The sequence below is a fragment of the Orcinus orca genome, chromosome 8 (genome assembly GCF_937001465.1).
Source record: "Orcinus orca chromosome 8, mOrcOrc1.1, whole genome shotgun sequence".
Lineage (NCBI taxonomy): Eukaryota > Metazoa > Chordata > Mammalia > Artiodactyla > Delphinidae > Orcinus > Orcinus orca.
The window spans coordinates 9,173,849-9,190,805 of NC_064566.1; the positions used below are offsets into that span (position 1 = coordinate 9,173,849).

The 16,957-nt window shown below is 55.4% G+C and overlaps 1 protein-coding gene across 42 annotated transcripts in view; it reads left to right on the forward strand.

Moving 5' to 3' along the window:
- The window catches only part of AHNAK (AHNAK nucleoprotein), a 39,146-nt gene that overhangs the window by 12,868 nt on the left and 9,321 nt on the right, over positions 1–16,957 (forward strand). For 9 of the 42 annotated variants that reach the window (XM_049713330.1, XM_049713327.1, XM_049713342.1 and 6 more), the window contains exons 2-8: positions 6,275–6,378; positions 6,645–6,801; positions 7,222–7,409; positions 8,343–11,888; positions 12,273–12,479; positions 13,854–14,696; positions 16,233–16,272. In XM_049713330.1, the coding sequence (XP_049569287.1) occupies positions 6,645–6,801; positions 7,222–7,409; positions 8,343–11,888; positions 12,273–12,479; positions 13,854–14,696; positions 16,233–16,272 (4,981 nt within the window). In that variant the 5' untranslated portion in view covers positions 6,275–6,378. Of the gene's footprint in view, positions 1–6,274; positions 6,379–6,644; positions 6,802–7,221; positions 7,410–8,342; positions 11,889–12,272; positions 12,480–13,013; positions 13,453–13,800; positions 14,697–14,774; positions 15,765–15,947; positions 16,617–16,764; positions 16,932–16,957 lie in introns of all 42 variants that reach the window. The other 33 variants (XM_049713332.1, XM_049713348.1, XM_049713345.1 and 30 more) reach the window with 26 other exon arrangements.

Below are 16,957 nucleotides of genomic sequence, written 5' to 3' on the forward strand. Positions count from 1 at the left end.
GCAGGGGACAACAGTGGGACTCTGTCCCAGTGGTGGAGGTTTCATTGGGGCTTCAGGGGCTGTAGGTAAGGGCTCAAGTAAGTTTCTCCATCCTGGACAGGTTCCAGGCCCTGGAGTTTGTGTCCAGAGGCCCCAGGGAGGGTGAGCACAGCCGTGGGAGTGAGGCTGCGCCGATCCAGGCTGAGCGAGGCGCCGCACAGGGCCGGTCAGGGAGGGGCATCCTGCCCGGTCCCCGGGGGCTGGAGCGGAGGTTCTAGGGAAGGGGAAGCGCCTGGTTTTGCGTCCTGGCCGGGCTGGGGGGGGGTGGCTCTTTGGCAGCTGAGCCGAGTGGCCTGGCCCCGAGCCCCTGCACTAGCGTGACCCGACCTCTGGGCGGAGAGATCCGCCTTGGTCTTGTCCGCGGGCAGCTCCCAAACTGTAATCTACCCCCGGGGCGAGACCCGGTGAGACAGCGAGCTCTTCTTCACGCCTTGCCCCAGTCAGGAGGACCCCCCCATCCCCCAGCTGCTGTCTTAATCCCAGCCGTCCAGGGTCAAGGCCCACTCTTCCCTGGCGAGGTGGCCAGGTGTGGGGACTGCCCGCTGGAGAATGGAAGCTGTCCCCAGTCCCTGCCAGAAGGAGAGGGGAGTCCGTCTTGGTCAGGGGAGGAAGAAGGAATCTCTCTCCCTGTTGGAAGCTTGAACTTGGAGCGCTGGGGCTGCGGGAGTGGGAGGGGCCAGGGGACAGAGATGGAGAAAGGTGGCTGGGCGGAGCCCTGAAAGCGGCTGGCTGGCTGGAGTGGGGGTGGGGGGCTGCTCTGGAAGTCGAGGGGCAGGAAACTCTAGTGTGATGGTGAGGGGCCAGGGGAAGGGGCTGACGTGGAGGAGAGGGCTGGAGTGATGAGGCTGGAAAAACTTGCTCCAAGTGGGAAGTGTGGGCGGGACCAGCAGCCCCGGTAGCCAGGGAGGAGCTAGGCGGGCGCACGCGCTAGAGGGAGGCACGGAATCTGGGCCCCAGGTTAACAGGTAGAGGCTCCCTCCATGATGCGCAGGGCCTGGGGCCGCGCAGACAGGTGTCTGTGGTGAGCTGGGGGAGGCAGGGGCTGCGGGCCTGCTCTGGGCTGTGAGGAGGGGGACTGAGGGGTGTGTCTGCGCGCCCGGGTTGTGTGTGCTTCCCCGTGTGTCTTTCTTTGTTTCTCCAGTGCCCATGTTGCCTGTGTCTTGCAACATGTTCGTCAAATTCTCCCTGATGATTCGCCCTCCCCAACACACATACCCCATTCAAGTTGAAAGTGCCCCCTGGGGGCGTGCCGTCCAGAATCAGCTGACCTCAGGGTTCTCGGTTCCAGCTTAGACTCTGAATGGAACGCGGTGCTACTCCAGTTAGAATGGGGCAGGTTGTTTTCCAGACCAAGGTCTGGCGGCTGCCTATGTGGAGGTCCGTTTGGAGGCTTGGGCACTGGAAGAGAGGCGCCCCTGTGTTCCTCCTTGTTCCTCTGGACCTGGGATTTCCCAGTGAGTGGGAATGTTTGCCTTGCCCTGCGGGTGCCCGTCTCTAGAGTGGGTCTGGTGCCTGCCAAGCCCCAGAAGGGGATGATTCTCTTGGTCTTCACCGGCTGGGGTCCAGAGAGTCTGCAGGTGAGCTGGGTTCCGGGTGGCTCAGGATCTCTGGCTCCTGGGAACACAGAGTTGATGACTCAGAACCAAAAGGGCCCTCGGATCCTGGGCTCTGGGGTGCCTGGGACCCTGCCCATTCTGGGCTAGCTGTCCCCAAGCTGGGCCAGGACAAGGCTGGTGTGTGGGCAAGAAGCTGATGGCCACTCCCCCTTCCCCGTGTGCTGGTGCACCTTGACGGGCATCACTGCTTCCTGGGGTCTCTCCCCGCGCCCCTACCCGAATCTCAGCCCCTCTCTTTCTGTGTGTTTCTGTCCCTCCGAGACATCCTCCTCCCACCACGTCTGCTCCCTCTGGATGAGCGTGGAGGCCTCTCCGCCTTCCTGTGGACGTGCCTCTCCAGCTCTCACTCTGCCCCCCTCCAGTATAGGTCTCTCGGTCTCTCCCTCCCGTGTATCTCCCTTGTGCATCTTTCTCTGTGGTTTCTCATCCTCTCTTGTGTGTTTATTTGTGCCTTTGTCGCTGTCCGTGGGTAGAGAGGCCTTGGAGTCAGAGAACCCCGGGCTTGTATTTCAACTCTGTCTCATACTCGGGCAAGTCATTTTACCTTGGGGCCTATTTCTGCACTCTAAAATCAGGATATTAATTCTTAATCACATAGGGTTGTTTGGGGAAGGAAGGGGACCCCTTGGTGTCCTGGGGCACCATAGGAGCTCTGCAAAGTTCTCTTTCTCTCCCCCTGGGGCGGGGCCGGGGGCGGGGCCGGGGCCGGGGTGGGGGTGGCGGTGGCGTTTTCTTTTAATGCGGAGCTTTCCCGTCCTTGTGACTGCCCGGGGAGTGTTCGTGAGCGTAGACGGCCTCTCCGGGCGTGTCTCTCTTTTCTCCGAATGTCTCAGCCCCTGGTCCTGGTTATAAGTGTTCACAGCTTTCCTGCTGGTGGGAGTCTGTGGCTCTGGTGTGAGTCACCTCATTGTTCTGAGCTTGGGTTCTGAGCTTGAGTTCTGAGCTTGCTTCCCCCTGGCCTGTGTGTACGGTGGCCCGGTTTGCTCGTGTGCTGGGTGGAAGTTTCATTGCTGTCAGCGTCCTCCCCACCGTGGGTGGGTGTGCTCCCTTCTGCCTTGGAGTGTCACCTCCTGTGTCCCGCCTGTGCTGGGCATATGGACAAACTTCTGTCCCTCTGCTGGGTATCTTGACTCCGGGGTTGGTGCGTGGAGGCCTTGAGGCCCGTGGGCCTGACTCCCGGGTGTGTGTGTGTATCAGTTCCTGTCATCTTGACGCTGACGCTGGCTGCGAGGTTGTCTTTGGCTGCTGCAGCCGTTAGGCTGGGTCCCCTCCCTGGCTGTTTTCATACTGGATCTTGGGCAGAAGGGGCTCTGTTTCCTGGGAGCAGTGGGAGAACATGTTCCTCTGGAGGTAACACCTGGCGGAGACCATCTTCCTGGGGCAAAGAGTCTGTCTCCTGGGCCTTGTCCCGGATTTGCCTGGGTGTTGCCCCCAGTCTGCAGAGGTGGCATGGGCAGAGCCCTGCTGCTCTGCACATCCTCCTTTGTGGTTTTGAACTGTCAGGGCAGCTTCGCTCTTCTCTAGCCGCTTCTGGCCTGAATTACACTCTGTCCCTGCAGCCTCAGTTGCGTGTCCTCTCTACCTTGAAGCTGGAGTGGCCTCACCAAATCACTCCTTTTTTGCCCTCCAGGCAGCCCCGTGTCTTAGAGGGTCTCCAGTCCAGCCCATCCCATCACGAAGGTTACTGTGAGCCAGTGTCGGGTGGACTGCGGGCAGGGAGCTAGCAGTCCTGGGTTCTAGGCCCCCAACACTCCGCCATTCTCAGGGCTCTGGACCTCACTATCCCCATCTGTAAATAGCAGGTGGTGCTGTCCCACAGGACTTTGCAGCGGTAGAAATGTTCTGTACTTGCGCTTCTAATATGGTAGCCCTGCGTGGCTGTTGAGCTCTTGAAGTGCGGCTACTATAACCAATGGACTAAATGTTTAAGTTAAATTAACTTACATTTAAATAGCCACATGTGGCCTAAGGTTTCTTCCACTCCGAGGGCTTATGCCACTTGACTGAATGTGTGGAATTCCCCAAAGCTCCCTGCTTTGGGCAGCAGCAAGGTGGAGCCCCAGCCCCCCGGGTAGCTGGCTTCACCTGACTTGTGCGGGAGGAGAAGGAAGGCCCATCTGGGCTCGGTACAGGCCCCAGGGGTGGGCGAGATGGAGGGCTGGGACCCAAGTGCAGAAAATAGGCCCTTGCCACCGTGGCCTCGAATCCCCTATCAGCACCCCCGTGCCCGGCCAGGTCAGATGAAAGAGGAGGGGAGTCTTTCCTGGCTGTGCCAGGAGGTGAGGCCTGAGCCAGAGCAGGCGTGGTGGTTGGCAGCCCTGCCTGGCCGGGAAGCCAGCGGATGCCCTGCCAGGGCCAACCTGCAGCCTTGGGTCCAGCGCCTCCTCTTCTCACAGACTGTGGCCCTTTCTCTGCTCACCATGGCCTCCTCGCTAGCCCCAGGGGTTGAGGCATGTGGTACATCCCTCCTGAGGCTCCCAGCTGTGCTTCCCTGGACTCCGGGCCTGGGGCTCTGTGCCGAGCAGCTGGCAGGGAAGCCCACTGCCTCTCACCGGGCCCCAGCCCCTCTGGCCCCCGGGGGTCTGGCCCGTGAAGCACTTGGTCGATCGGGTTTTAGGCGTGACCCTTGGCGTGTCTGGAGCTACTGCAGCCGCAGTGACTCACTGGGGAAGGAGGGAAGGTGGGGCTGAGACGTGGGCGAGGGTGAGCTGTCTGGCTTGCTGCCCCATCGCCGCCTGCTGGCTCAGCACCAGATGCTGGGCTGAAAAAAGGGGCCCTGCTCAAGGAGGAAGAGGGGCGTGCCAGTGCAGGCGGTGGCTTCGGGGATCTGAGAAGCCCTCAGGTGGAAGCCCTTTCCTTCCCTGCCCTGCCTGACTCCTTGTCTGCAGGGCTGGCTTCTCAGTGCTGGACGCCGGGGGAAGGCACCATTTAAGCTCCAGCTTGCTGTTTCACTATGGGTAGGGTCAGCGGGACTTCCGGTAGGAAGGAAGGAGGTGAGTTCCTCAGCTCACACCTGTGCCAACTGGCTGCCGCTGGCCTCCTAGCCGGCACCTGTGCTGACGTAACTACCACGTGAGCGAGTGCAGGTGGTTGGCGAACCGGGTGTCTGTGGCTGTTTTCTCCGGTGTTGTGATCTGCCTGACACTGGAAGTCCTCAGTGCCTATGAATTTCCATGAATCCCGTCCTCAGAGGCAAACTCAGCACCTTCAAGACTCCATTTAGATTTCATTCCCCCAGAAGGCTCCCAAGCCTTCCGGAACATTCAGAGGCGAAATTGGTCATGCCCAGAGCACCTTGCTCATAACTTATATCCGGGACAGAAGCTAAGTCTTTTAACTCTCCATAGCTGGCACGTGGAGTGCATTCAGTAAACGTTTGGAGGACGCATGAGTGAAGTTAGGTGATAGCCTGATGCAGTGTAGAGTTCAGTGCTGGGCTGAGCTGTGTCTGTCCCTTGCTAGACTTCTCGGCAGTGTCCTGTACAATGTTGGACATACAGGAGACGATCAGTATGCATGTATTTATTGATTGGTTGGCTAATTTCTGGGTGTCAGCAGATTTAGGGAGGAGCTTTGGGCGAGGTTCTCCACGATTTATAGCACCCCCCGCACGGTTTCACAGGCGTACTTCTGGGTGTCTGGAGGCTGGAGGCCTGCCTGGTGTCTTCCCCGGCGCCTCTGCAGCCGACAGTTCATCCCGTGGCTGGAGGGTGTCTTTGCTCCCTCAGTGCCCGCACCTATGGGGGCCTGGTTTCAGGGCCCAGCAGGTGTAGCCAGATGGGCCCTGACTCACCACGTCCTTGAGGCAGCACAGCTGGACCGCAGCCTCTTGGGCTTGGGCCGGTGCTGGGGGGCCTGGGGCTTCCATTGTTTGGCCTCTGCCTGTGGCAGGGCTCCTGGAGCTCCCAGCTGGCGAGCGTCCCCCTGGTTCTGAGGCTGGGGTTAGGGTGACCCGGAGTCACTCACTGTCGGCCACTGGCGGAGGGAGGGCACCACCAGCCAGCCCTGCTTGCAGGTTGCCAGTGGCCCCCAGTGCCGGAGAGTCTGAGGAGGGGTCTCACACAGGTTAGAGCTGCAGGCCTGATATGGCATCGGAGGAAGAGTTACAGGCTCAGAGCCCGATCGTAGCTGCTCTCTCACGGTGCACCCCCGGCCGGCTGGCCTCTCCGAATCTCGGTTTCCCCACCTGCACTATGGGGGCTGAAGCTGTTACAAGGGACCTAATGAGAATGGGGTTGTTGGGAGGCTCCGATGGGCCAGAGCTTTTCTCACATGCTTTCTCTTGCTCCTTCAGTCCTCATGGGAATTCTTTATCGTCTCCATTTTCTCAGATGAGGAAATGGAAGTTCAGAGAAGTTAAGTGACTTGGCCCGGGTCACACAGCCGGGAAGATGCAGAGCCAGGATTTGAATCTGAGTCTGGCCTCTTCCAAACCCCCTTCCTGTGATCCCAGGCTGCAGAGTCTTGTGTGAATGGAGCTGATGACAGTAGCGGGGTTGGGGATTTGGTTTGGCCCGGGGGGGGTGGGCAAAACAACCGGCCGTCTCTTGCACAGCAGCTGGTCGGGGTTTCGACAAGCCAAGTGCTGAGTGTGAGCCCGAATGTGACCTTCTCCCTAGGCTGTGTGACCGAGATTCCCAAGAGAGAGACACTCCGAGAAGAGGAGAGGAAAGAGGGGCGGGCTTCTGGCAAGGCATCCGCTCCTGAACCAAGTCCTGCCAAGGTCAGTAGGAGGGAGGGTGACGAGGGCGGTGGAGGTGAGAGGATGGGGAGGGCAGAGACCCGGGAGGCACGTGCTATCGGGAGGCAGGGCCGGGGGGGACAGGACGAGGGGCCGGTTGCCTCCGCTGCGGCTGTGTCCACTGTCCACCTTGGGAGCCCGCCCACAGTGGAGGCAGGCACCTCGGAGACAGTGCCCCACGCCCAGGGGGATCCCTGGCTTCCCCATCCCCTCATGCCCCCACTGCCCCGTTTCCTTACCTCATCCAGATGGAGAAGGAGGAAGAGACGACCCGGGAGCTGCTGCTGCCCAACTGGCAGGGCAGCGGCTCCCACGGGCTGACCATCACCCAGAGGGACGATGGCGTCTTTGTGCAGGAGGTGATGCAGAACTCCCCTGCGGCCCGCACTGGGGTGGTCAAGGAGGGTGAGTTACCTCGGGGGTGCGGGCTGCTGCTGGGACGGGGAGGGGGAGGGTGCTGGAGGGAAAGGCAGGGGCAGCACAAGTGGGTGGGTGGTTGTGGAGGGCTGGGTCCCAGTGGCATCAGGATGGCCGGTACCTAAGCCCTGCCCTCCCCTGCCCGCCCTCTATCCCTGGTTCTCTCACAGTCCTCGCGGGAGGTGGTCCTGAGGACTGGTGGACGCGCCGTCCTCTGTTCCTACTCCTCCACCCATGAGCTCTGCCACTTTGGGCAAATTAGGTGGCCTCTCTGCCTCAGTTTCCTCATCTCTACAATGGGTGTTACCACACCTGCACGTCAGTCTGAGGGCCCGGTACAGAGTGGTTGTGTGTTGTTTCCCCGAGACCCTGGGTGGTCTTACCCGCTTCCCGCTCCTCCCTGCTCAGGGGACCAGATCGTGGGTGCTACCATCTACTTTGACAACCTGCAGTCCGGAGAGGTGGCCCAGCTGCTGAGCACCGTGGGGCACCACGCCGTGGGCCTGAAGCTGCATCGCAAGGGGGACCGTTCCCCTGAGCCCGGCCAGACCCGGACCTACGATGTCTTCAGCTCCCACAGCCCTGACGTGGTTCTGGTGAGTGCCTGGCCGGCTGGCCGTGCCCTTAGCTCCCCCGACCACGCCGACGGGCTGATCCCCCTTCCTGAGCCTCTGTCCGCCCGCTGGGCAGCTTGTCCTTCCTGGCTTCTCTCCTGCTCTCACCCTCTGCTCTCTGTAGAGCCAGGCTGTTTCTCCTTTTCACGTGTGGCTGCCGCTAAAAGTCTTCTGTCAGTCTCTTCCGAGGGTCCCCGCCTGGGGACCCACTCGTTGGTCTATTCCTCGGTGCCAGGAGGAAGTTGGCTGCTTTGCAGGCATCTTTGAAATGATTTCACAGGTGCCCAGTTCTGCCTCACAGACATCATTTTTCTACTTCCAGAGGCCTGGACTCATCTGTGAGTCAGAGGCTGGGCAGCAGAGTGCCTGAGGGACAGTTCTCTGCTGCTTCTGATGGCTTGTTTATTTAACAAATAATGAGTCCTCAAAGTGGAAATGTTAACCCTGGCACAACCAGGCTCAACAAATGCTTTCCGAAGGGTCCCTGGGAGGATTCCCCTGCAGATTAAACAAACAAGCCAGGCAGGTGAGAGGCGAGAGGTGAGAGCTGAAGGTCCAGTCAACACGGAGCTAGTCACCGGGAGGTGTCCCTGAGACCTGCTGGGCCGATTCGAATCTAGAATTGATTGTAAATCCTTCTCCCAGACTCCACTGTCTGGGAGGCTACCTGTCCCCACTCCCCATGGCTTTTGCTTACCAGAGATTCCCCAAGTAATTTCTGTTCTCCTCCTGTGGTGTGGCCGTCAGCCCCTCTCTTCAGTCCCCTGTGCTGTGTCCCAGGAGGCTCCGTGGGCCTCCCTTACGGTCCCGGCTTCTTTGGGAAACAGGCAACCATGCTGTGGGCTGGGCTGCGGCCAAGCGGCTGTCACTCACGCAGACGCTGCTGCAACCTGTGGGGGGCGTGTGTTTCTGCAGAGCGGGGATGACGAGGAGTACCAGCGCATCTACACCACGAAGATCAAGCCTCGGCTGAAGCCGGAGGATGGAGTGGAAGGGGAGCCTGGGGAGACCCAGAGCCGCACCATCACGGTGACTAGGAGGGTCACAGCCTACACTGTGGACGTGACAAGCCGCGAAGGAGCCAAGGACATCGACATCAGCAGCCCTGAGTTCAAGATCAAGATTCCACGGCACGAACTGACTGAAATCTCCACCGTGGATGTGGACACCCAGCCTGGGAAGACAGTGATCAGACTGCCCTCGGGCTCGGGGGCACTGTCCCCCACCACAGGCTCCACTGTGGACATCCAAGCAGGGTCCATTTCCACTTCAGGACCAGAGCTCCAAGGTGCTGGCCACTCGAAGGTCCAGGTCACCGGGCCTGGGATAAAGGTGGGAAGCCCGGGTGTCAGTGTCAGTGCAAAGGGCTTGGACTTAGGTAGCAAAGGAGGGGTCCAAGTCCCAGGGGTGGACGTTCTGTCTTCTCTTGGGGGTGGGGCAGCAGAGTGGCAGGGCCCAGCTCTTGAGAGTGGCAACGATGGGAAAATTAAATTTCCCTCCATGAAGCTCCCAAAATTTGGTGTCTCAACAGGGCTTGAGGGTCAGGCCCCAGAGGCAGGGTTGAGTGTTTCTGCCCCTGAATTCTCTGTGGGGCACAAGGGTGGCAAGCCAGGCTTGACCATTGGCGGGAACATCCAGACCCCTCAGCTAGAAGTCAGTGGTCCCTCTGCCAGTATTAAGGGGCTTGAGGGGAAGCTGAAGGGCCCCCAGATCACTGGGCCATCCCTTGAGGGTGACCTGGGCCTGAAAGGTACCAAGCCACAGGGGAGTTCAAGGGTGGACATCTCTGTGCCCAAAATTGAGGGCAGCATCGCTGGCTCCAGGGTGGAAGTTCAAACTCCTAACATTGATATTCACGGGCCAGGGGGCAAACTGAATATGCCCAAGGTGAAGGCCCCCAAATTCTCTGTATCAGGTTCTAAGGGAGAGGGAGCTGGCATTGATGTGACACTTCCTGGGGTCTCTGGGGATGTTGGCCTACCTGAGGTTGCTTCTGGGGGACTGGAAGGGAAGGTGAAAGGTCCTAAAATCAAGACTCCTGAAGTGATTGTTCAGACACCTAAAATCTCCATGCAGGATGTGGATCTGAGCCTCAGGTCCCCTAAACTGAAAGGAGACATTAAGGTTTCTGCTCCTGGGCTTCAAGGTGATGTTAAAGGCCCTCAAGTGGCAGTTAAAGGCGCCAAAGTGGACACAGAGACACCCAGCCTAGAGGGGACCGTGACTGGCCCCAAGTTTAGTGGTCCTTCTGGGAAAGAAGGAACCTGCAAGATCTCTATGGCAGACGTAGACTTAAATGTTCCCACACCAAAGGTGAAAGGGGGTGTGGATGTCACGCTTCCAAAAGTAGAGGGGAAAGTCAGTGTCCCTGAAGTTGATGTCAGAGGCCCCAAAGTGGACGTCAGTGCCCCAGATGTGGACATTCATGGTCCGGACTGGAACCTGAAAATGCCCAAGATGAAAATGCCCAAGTTCAGCACTCCAGGACTTAAAGGGGAAGGGCCAGATGTAGATGTGAATCTCCCCAAAGGTGATGTCAGTATTTCAGGGCCCAAGGTCAGTGTGGAAGCCCCAAAGGTCAACATAGGGGGCCTGGTGGGCAACCTTAAAGGTCCTGATGTTCAGCTGCCTGAAGTGAGTGTCAAGACACCAAAGATCACCATGCCTGATGTGGATTTGCATGTGAAAGGCCCAAAGGTAAAAGGACAGTATGATGTAACAGCAACAAAACTTGAAGGAGAGATGAGAGGCCCCAAAGTGGACATTGATGCCCCTAATGTGGACGTTCATGGCCCAGACTGGCACCTGAAGATGCCCAAGGTGAAAATGCCCAAATTCACTGTGCCAGGGTTCAAAGCAGAGGGCCCCGAAGTGAATGTAAACCTGCCTGAGCCTGATGTGGACATTTCTGGGCCCAAGGTAGATGTCTGTGCTCCAGATGTGAGTATTGAGGGACCAGAGGGGAAATTGAAAGGACCCAAGTTTAAGATGCCTGAGATGAATATCAAAGCCCCGAAGATCTCCATACCAGACGTGGACTTACATTTGAAAGGCCCTAGTGTAAAAGGAGAATATGATGTCACAGTGCCGAAGGTGGAAGGTGAGATTAAAGTTCCTGATGTTGAACTTAAAAGTGCCAAACTGGACATTGATGCTCCAGATGTGGACATTCAAGGCCCAGACTGGCACCTGAAGATGCCCAAAATGAAAATGCCCAAGTTCAGCATGCCCGGCCTCAAAGCAGAGGTCCCAGAAGTGGATGTGAACCTGCCCAAGACTGACATTGACATCGCTGGACCCAAGGTGGATGTTGAACTTCCAGATGTGAATATTGAAGGACCTGAAGGAAAGCTGAAGGGTCCCAAGTTTAAGATGCCTGAGGTGAATATCAAGGCCCCCAAGATCTCCATGCCTGATGTAGATTTGCATATGAAAGGTCCCAAGGTAAAAGGGGAATATGATGTTACAGTGCCAAAGCTGGAAGGGGACCTGAAGGGGCCAAAGGTAGACGTCAGTGCCCCAGATGTTGGAGTTCACAGTCCTGATTGGAACCTAAAGATGCCAAAGATGAAAATGCCCAGATTCACCAGGCCCAGCCTTAAAGGAGAGGGCCCAGAATTGGATGTGAACCTGCCCAAGGCTGATGTTGACATTTCTGCACACAAGGTAGATATTAGTGCTCCAGATCTGAGCCTTGAAGGACCAGAAGGGAAGTTGAAAGGCCCTAAGTTTAAGATGCCTGAGATGCACTTCAAAGCTCCCAAGATGACCCTGCCAGATGTTGACATGGATTTTAAAGGACCCAAAATGAAAGGGAATCTAGATATGTCTGCACCAAAAATAGAAGGTGAGATGAAAGCTCCACATGGGGACATCAAAGGTCCCAAAGTAGATGTTAAAGCACCAGATGTGGAAGTTCAGGATGCAGACTGGAGTCTGAAAATGCCCAAGATGAAAATGCCTAAATTCAGCATGCCAGGCTTCAAAGGCGAGGGCCCAGATGTGGACATGAAACAGCCCAAGGCTGACATTGATGTCTCAGGACCCAAGGTGGACATTGAAGCCCCAGATGTGAGCCTGGAGGGGCCGGAAGGAAAGCTTAAGGGTTCCAAGTTTAAGATGCCTGAGATGCACTTCAAGGCCCCCAAGATCTCCATGTCTGATGTGGACTTACACTTGAAAGGCCCCAAAGTCAAAGGGGATGTGGATGTGTCTGTGCCCAAGATAGAAGGTGAAATGAAAGTGCCAGATGTGGACATTAAAGGCCCCAGAGTGGATGTTGATGTCCCAGATGTGGATGTTCAAGGCCCTGATTGGCACCTGAAGATGCCCAAGATGAAAATGCCCAAGTTCAGCATGCCTGGCTTCAAAGGAGAGGGCCCTGAAGTGGACGTGAACCCACCCAAGGCTGACATTGATGTCTCAGGACCCAAGGTGGACATTGAAGCCCCAGATGTGAGCCTGGAGGGGCCGGAAGGGAAGCTCAAGGGTTCCAAGTTTAAGATGCCTGAGATGCACTTCAAGGCCCCCAAGATCTCCATGCCTGATGTAGACTTACACTTGAAAGGCCCCAAAGTCAAAGGGGATGTGGATGTGTCTGTGCCCAAGACAGAAGGTGAAATGAACGTGCCAGATGTGGACATCAAAGGCCCCAAAGTGGATGTTGATGTTCCAGATGTGGGCGTTCAAGGCCCCGACTGGCACCTGAAGATGCCCAAGATGAAAATGCCCAAGTTCAGCATGCCTGGCTTCAGAGGCGAGGGCCCTGAAGTGGACGTGAACCTGCCCAAGGCTGACATTGACGTCTCAGGACCCAAGGTGGACATTGAAGCCCCAGATGTGAACCTTGAGGGGCCAGAAGGAAAGCTTAAGGGTCCCAAGTTTAAGATGCCTGAGATGCACTTCAAGGGCCCCAAAGTCTCCATGCCTGATGTGGACTTACACTTGAAAGGCCCCAGAGTCAAAGGGGATGTGGGTGTGTCTGTGCCCAAGATAGAAGGTGAAATGAAAGTGCCAGATGTGGACATCAAAGGCCCCAAAGTGGATGTTGATGTTCCAGATGTGGATGTTCAAGGCCCTGACTGGCATGTGAAGATGCCCAAGATGAAAATGCCCAAGTTCAGCATGCCTGGCTTCAAAGGAGAGGGCCCTGAAGTGGACGTGAACCTGCCTAAAGCTGACATTGATGTCTCTGCACCCAAAGTTGAGATTGAAGCCCCAGATGTGAGCCTTGAAGGTGCAGAAGGGAAGCTCAAGGGTCCTAAGTTTAAGATGCCTGAGATGCACTTCAAGCCTCCGAAGATCTCTATGCCAGACATTGATTTAAACCTCAAAAACCCCAAGGTGAAAGGTGATGTGGATGTTTCTCTGCCCAAAGTTGAAGGCGGTCTGAAAGGGCCAGAGGTTGACATCAAAGGTCCCAAAGTGGACATTGACGTCCCCGACGTGGATGTTCATGGCCCAGACTGGCACCTGAAGATGCCCAAGATGAAAATGCCCAAGATCAGCATGCCTGGCTTCAGAGGAGAGGGGCCTGAAGTGGATGTGAACCTGCCTGGAGCTGACATTGATGTCTCAGGACCCAAGGTGGATGTTGAAGTTCCAAATGTGAATATTGAAGGTCCAGATGCAAAACTAAAAGGTCCTAAATTTAAGTTGCCAGAAATGAATATAAAGCCTCAGAAGATATCCATGCCTGATGTTAGTCTGCATCTGAAAGGCCATAAAATGAAAGGAGATTATGATGTTACGGTTCCAAACGTAGAAGGAGAGATTAAAGCTCCTGACATTGACACCGAAGGTACAAAAGTAGACATTAATGCACCAGATGTGGGAGTTCATGGTCCAGACTGGCACCTGAAGATGCCCAAGATAAAAATGCCCAAGATCAGCATGCCTGGCTTCAGAGGAGAGGGCCCAGAAGTGGATGTGAACCTGCCCAAGGCTGACATTGACGTCTCAGGACCCAAGGTGGACATTGATGCCCCAGATGTGAATATTGAAGGTCCAGAGGGGAAACTAAAGGGTTCCAAGTTCAAGATGCCAAGCATGCATATACAAACACACAAAATCTCTATGCCTGATGTTGGACTTAACCTGAAAGCCCCTAAACTGAAAACTGATGTAGATGTTTCTCTTCCCAAAGTGGAAGGAGACTTGAAAGGTCCTGGAATTGACATAAAATCCCCTAAAATGGATGTGGATGTTGGTGATATAGATGTTGAATGTCCAGAAGGAAAGCTTAAGGGTCCCAAGTTTAAGATGCCTGAGATGCACTTCAAAGCCCCCAAGATCTCCATGCCTGATGTGGACTTAAACTTGAAAGGCCCCAAAGTCAAGGGGGATGTGGATGTGTCTGGGCCCAAGATAGAAGGTGAAATGAAAGTGCCAGATGTGGACATCAAAGGCCCCAAAGTGGACGTTGAGGTCCCAGATGTGGACGTTCAAGGCCCCGACTGGCACCTGAAGATGCCCAAGGTGAAAATGCCCAAGTTCAGCATGCCTGGCTTCAAAGGAGAGGGCCCCGATGTAGATGTGAATCTACCAAAGGCTGACATTAATGTTTCTGGCCCCAAAGTGGACATTGATACTCCTGATTTGGATATTGAGGGACCAGAAGGAAAATTAAAAGGTTCTAAATTTAAGATGCCTAAGTTGAATATCAAAGCTCCCAAGATATCCATGCCAGATGTGGACTTGAATTTGAAGGGACCCAAACTGAAAGGAGAGATGGATGCTTCTGTGCCAGAACTAGAAGGTGATCTCAAAAGTCCGCAAGTTGATATCAAAGGTCCTAGTGTGGATGTGGAGGTGCCTGACGTTGATCTGGAAGGTCCTGATGCAAAGTTGAAAGGCCCTAAGTTTAAGATGCCAGACATGCACTTCAAAGCCCCCAAGATTTCCATGCCTGATGTAGACTTACACTTGAAAGGCCCCAAAGTCAAAGGGGATGTGGATGTGTCTGTGCCAAAATGGGAGGGAGATTTGAAAGGTCCCTATGTGGATGTGGAGGTTCCTGATGTTGATCAAGAATGTCCTGATGCAAAGTTGAAAGGACCTAAGTTTAAGATGCCTGAGATACACTTCAAGGCCCCCAAGATCTCCATGCCAGATGTGGACTTACACTTGAAAGGCCCCAAAGTCAAAGGGGATGTGGATGTGTCTGTGCCCAAGATAGAAGGTGAAATGAACGTGCCAGGTGTGGACATCAGAGGGCCCAAAGTGGACGTTGATGTCCCAGATGTGGACGTCCAGGGCCCAGACTGGCACCTGAAGATGCCCAAGATGAAAATGCCTAAATTCAGCATGCCTGGCTTCAAAGGCCAAGGCCCAGATGTGGATGTGAACCTGCCCAAGGCAGACATTGATGTCTCAGGACCCAAGGTGGACATTGAAACCCCAGATGTGAGCCTGGAGGGGCCAGAAGGAAAGCTTAAGGGTCCCAAGTTTAAGATGCCTGAGATGCACTTCAAGGGCCCCAAGATCTCCATGCCTGATGTGGACTTAAACTTGAAAGGCCCCAAAGTCAAAGGGGATGTGGATGTGTCGGTGCCCAAGATAGAAGGTGAAATGAAAGTGCCCGATGTGGACATTAAAGGCCCCAAAGTGGACGTTGATCTCCCAGATGTTGATGTTCAAGGCCCCGACTGGCACCTGAAGATGCCCAAGATGAAAATGCCCAAATTCAGCATGCCTGGCTTCAGAGGCGAGGGCCCTGAAATGGATGTGAACCTGCCCAAAGCTGACATAGACGTCTCAGGACCCAAGGTGGACATTGAAACCCCAGATGTGAGCCTGGAGGGGCCAGAAGGAAAGCTTAAGGGTCCCAAGTTTAAGATGCCTGAGATGCACTTCAAGGGCCCCAAGATCTCCATGCCTGATGTGGACTTAAACTTGAAAGGCCCCAAAGTCAAAGGGGATGTGGATGTGTCGGTGCCCAAGATAGAAGGTGAAATGAAAGTGCCCGATGTGGACATTAAAGGCCCCAAAGTGGACGTTGATCTCCCAGATGTTGATGTTCAAGGCCCCGACTGGCACCTGAAGATGCCCAAGATGAAAATGCCCAAATTCAGCATGCCTGGCTTCAGAGGCGAGGGCCCTGAAATGGATGTGAACCTGCCCAAAGCTGACATAGACGTCTCAGGACCCAAGGTGGACATTGAAACCCCAGATGTGAGCCTGGAGGGGCCAGAAGGAAAGCTTAAGGGTCCCAAGTTTAAGATGCCTGAGATGCACTTCAAGGCCCCCAAGATCTCCATGCCTGATGTAGACTTAAACTTGAAAGGCCCCAAAGTCAAAGGGGATGTGGATGTGTCGGTGCCCAAGATAGAAGGTGAAATGAAAGTGCCCGATGTGGACATTAAAGGCCCCAAAGTGGACGTTGATCTCCCAGATGTTGATGTTCAAGGCCCCGACTGGCACCTGAAGATGCCCAAGATGAAAATGCCCAAATTCAGCATGCCTGGCTTCAGAGGCGAGGGCCCTGAAACGGATGTGAACCTGCCCAAAGCTGACATAGACGTCTCAGGACCCAAGGTGGACATTGAAACCCCAGATGTGAGCCTGGAGGGGCCAGAAGGAAAGCTTAAGGGTCCCAAGTTTAAGATGCCTGAGATGCACTTCAAGGCCCCCAAGATCTCCATGCCTGATGTAGACTTACACTTGAAAGGCCCCAAAGTCAAAGGGGATGTGGATGTGTCTGTGCCCAAGATAGAAGGTGAAATGAATGTGCCAGATGTGGACATCAGAAGCCCCAGAGTGGATGTTGATGTCCCAGATGTGGATGTTCAAGGCCCTGATTGGCACCTGAAGATGCCCAAGATGAAAATGCCCAAGTTCAGCATGCCTGGCTTCAAAGGAGAAGGCCCGGAAGTGGATATGAATCTGCCCAAAGCTGACATTGATGTGTCAGGACCCAAGGTGGACATTGAAGGCCCTGATGTTAATATTGAAGGACCAGAGGGAAAGTTGAAAGGTCCTAAGTTCAAGATGCCAGAGATGAACATCAAAGCCCCCAAGATCTCCATGCCTGACTTTGATTTGCACCTGAAAGGTCCTAAGGTGAAAGGAGATGTGGATGTTTCTGTGCCTAAGGTGGAAAGTGACCTAAAGGCCCCTGAAGTTGACGTCAAAGGCCCCAAAGTGGATATTGATGTTCCAGATGTGGACGTTCACGGCCCAGACTGGCACCTGAAGATGCCCAAGATAAAAATGCCCAAGATCAGCATGCCCGGCTTCAGAGGAGAAGGCCCAGAAGTGGATGTGAACCTGCCCAAGGCCAACATTGATGTGTCAGGACCCAAAGTGGACATTGAAGGCCCTGATGTTAACATTGAAGGGCCAGAAGGAAAGTTGAAGGGTCCTAAGTTCAAGATGCCAGAGATGAACATCAAAGCCCCCAAGATCTCCATGCCTGACTTTGATTTGCACCTGAAAGGTCCTAAGGTGAAAGGAGATGTGGATGTTTCTGTGCCTAAGGTGGAAGGTGACCTCAAGGGCCCCGAAGTTGACGTCAAAGGCCCCAAAGTGGA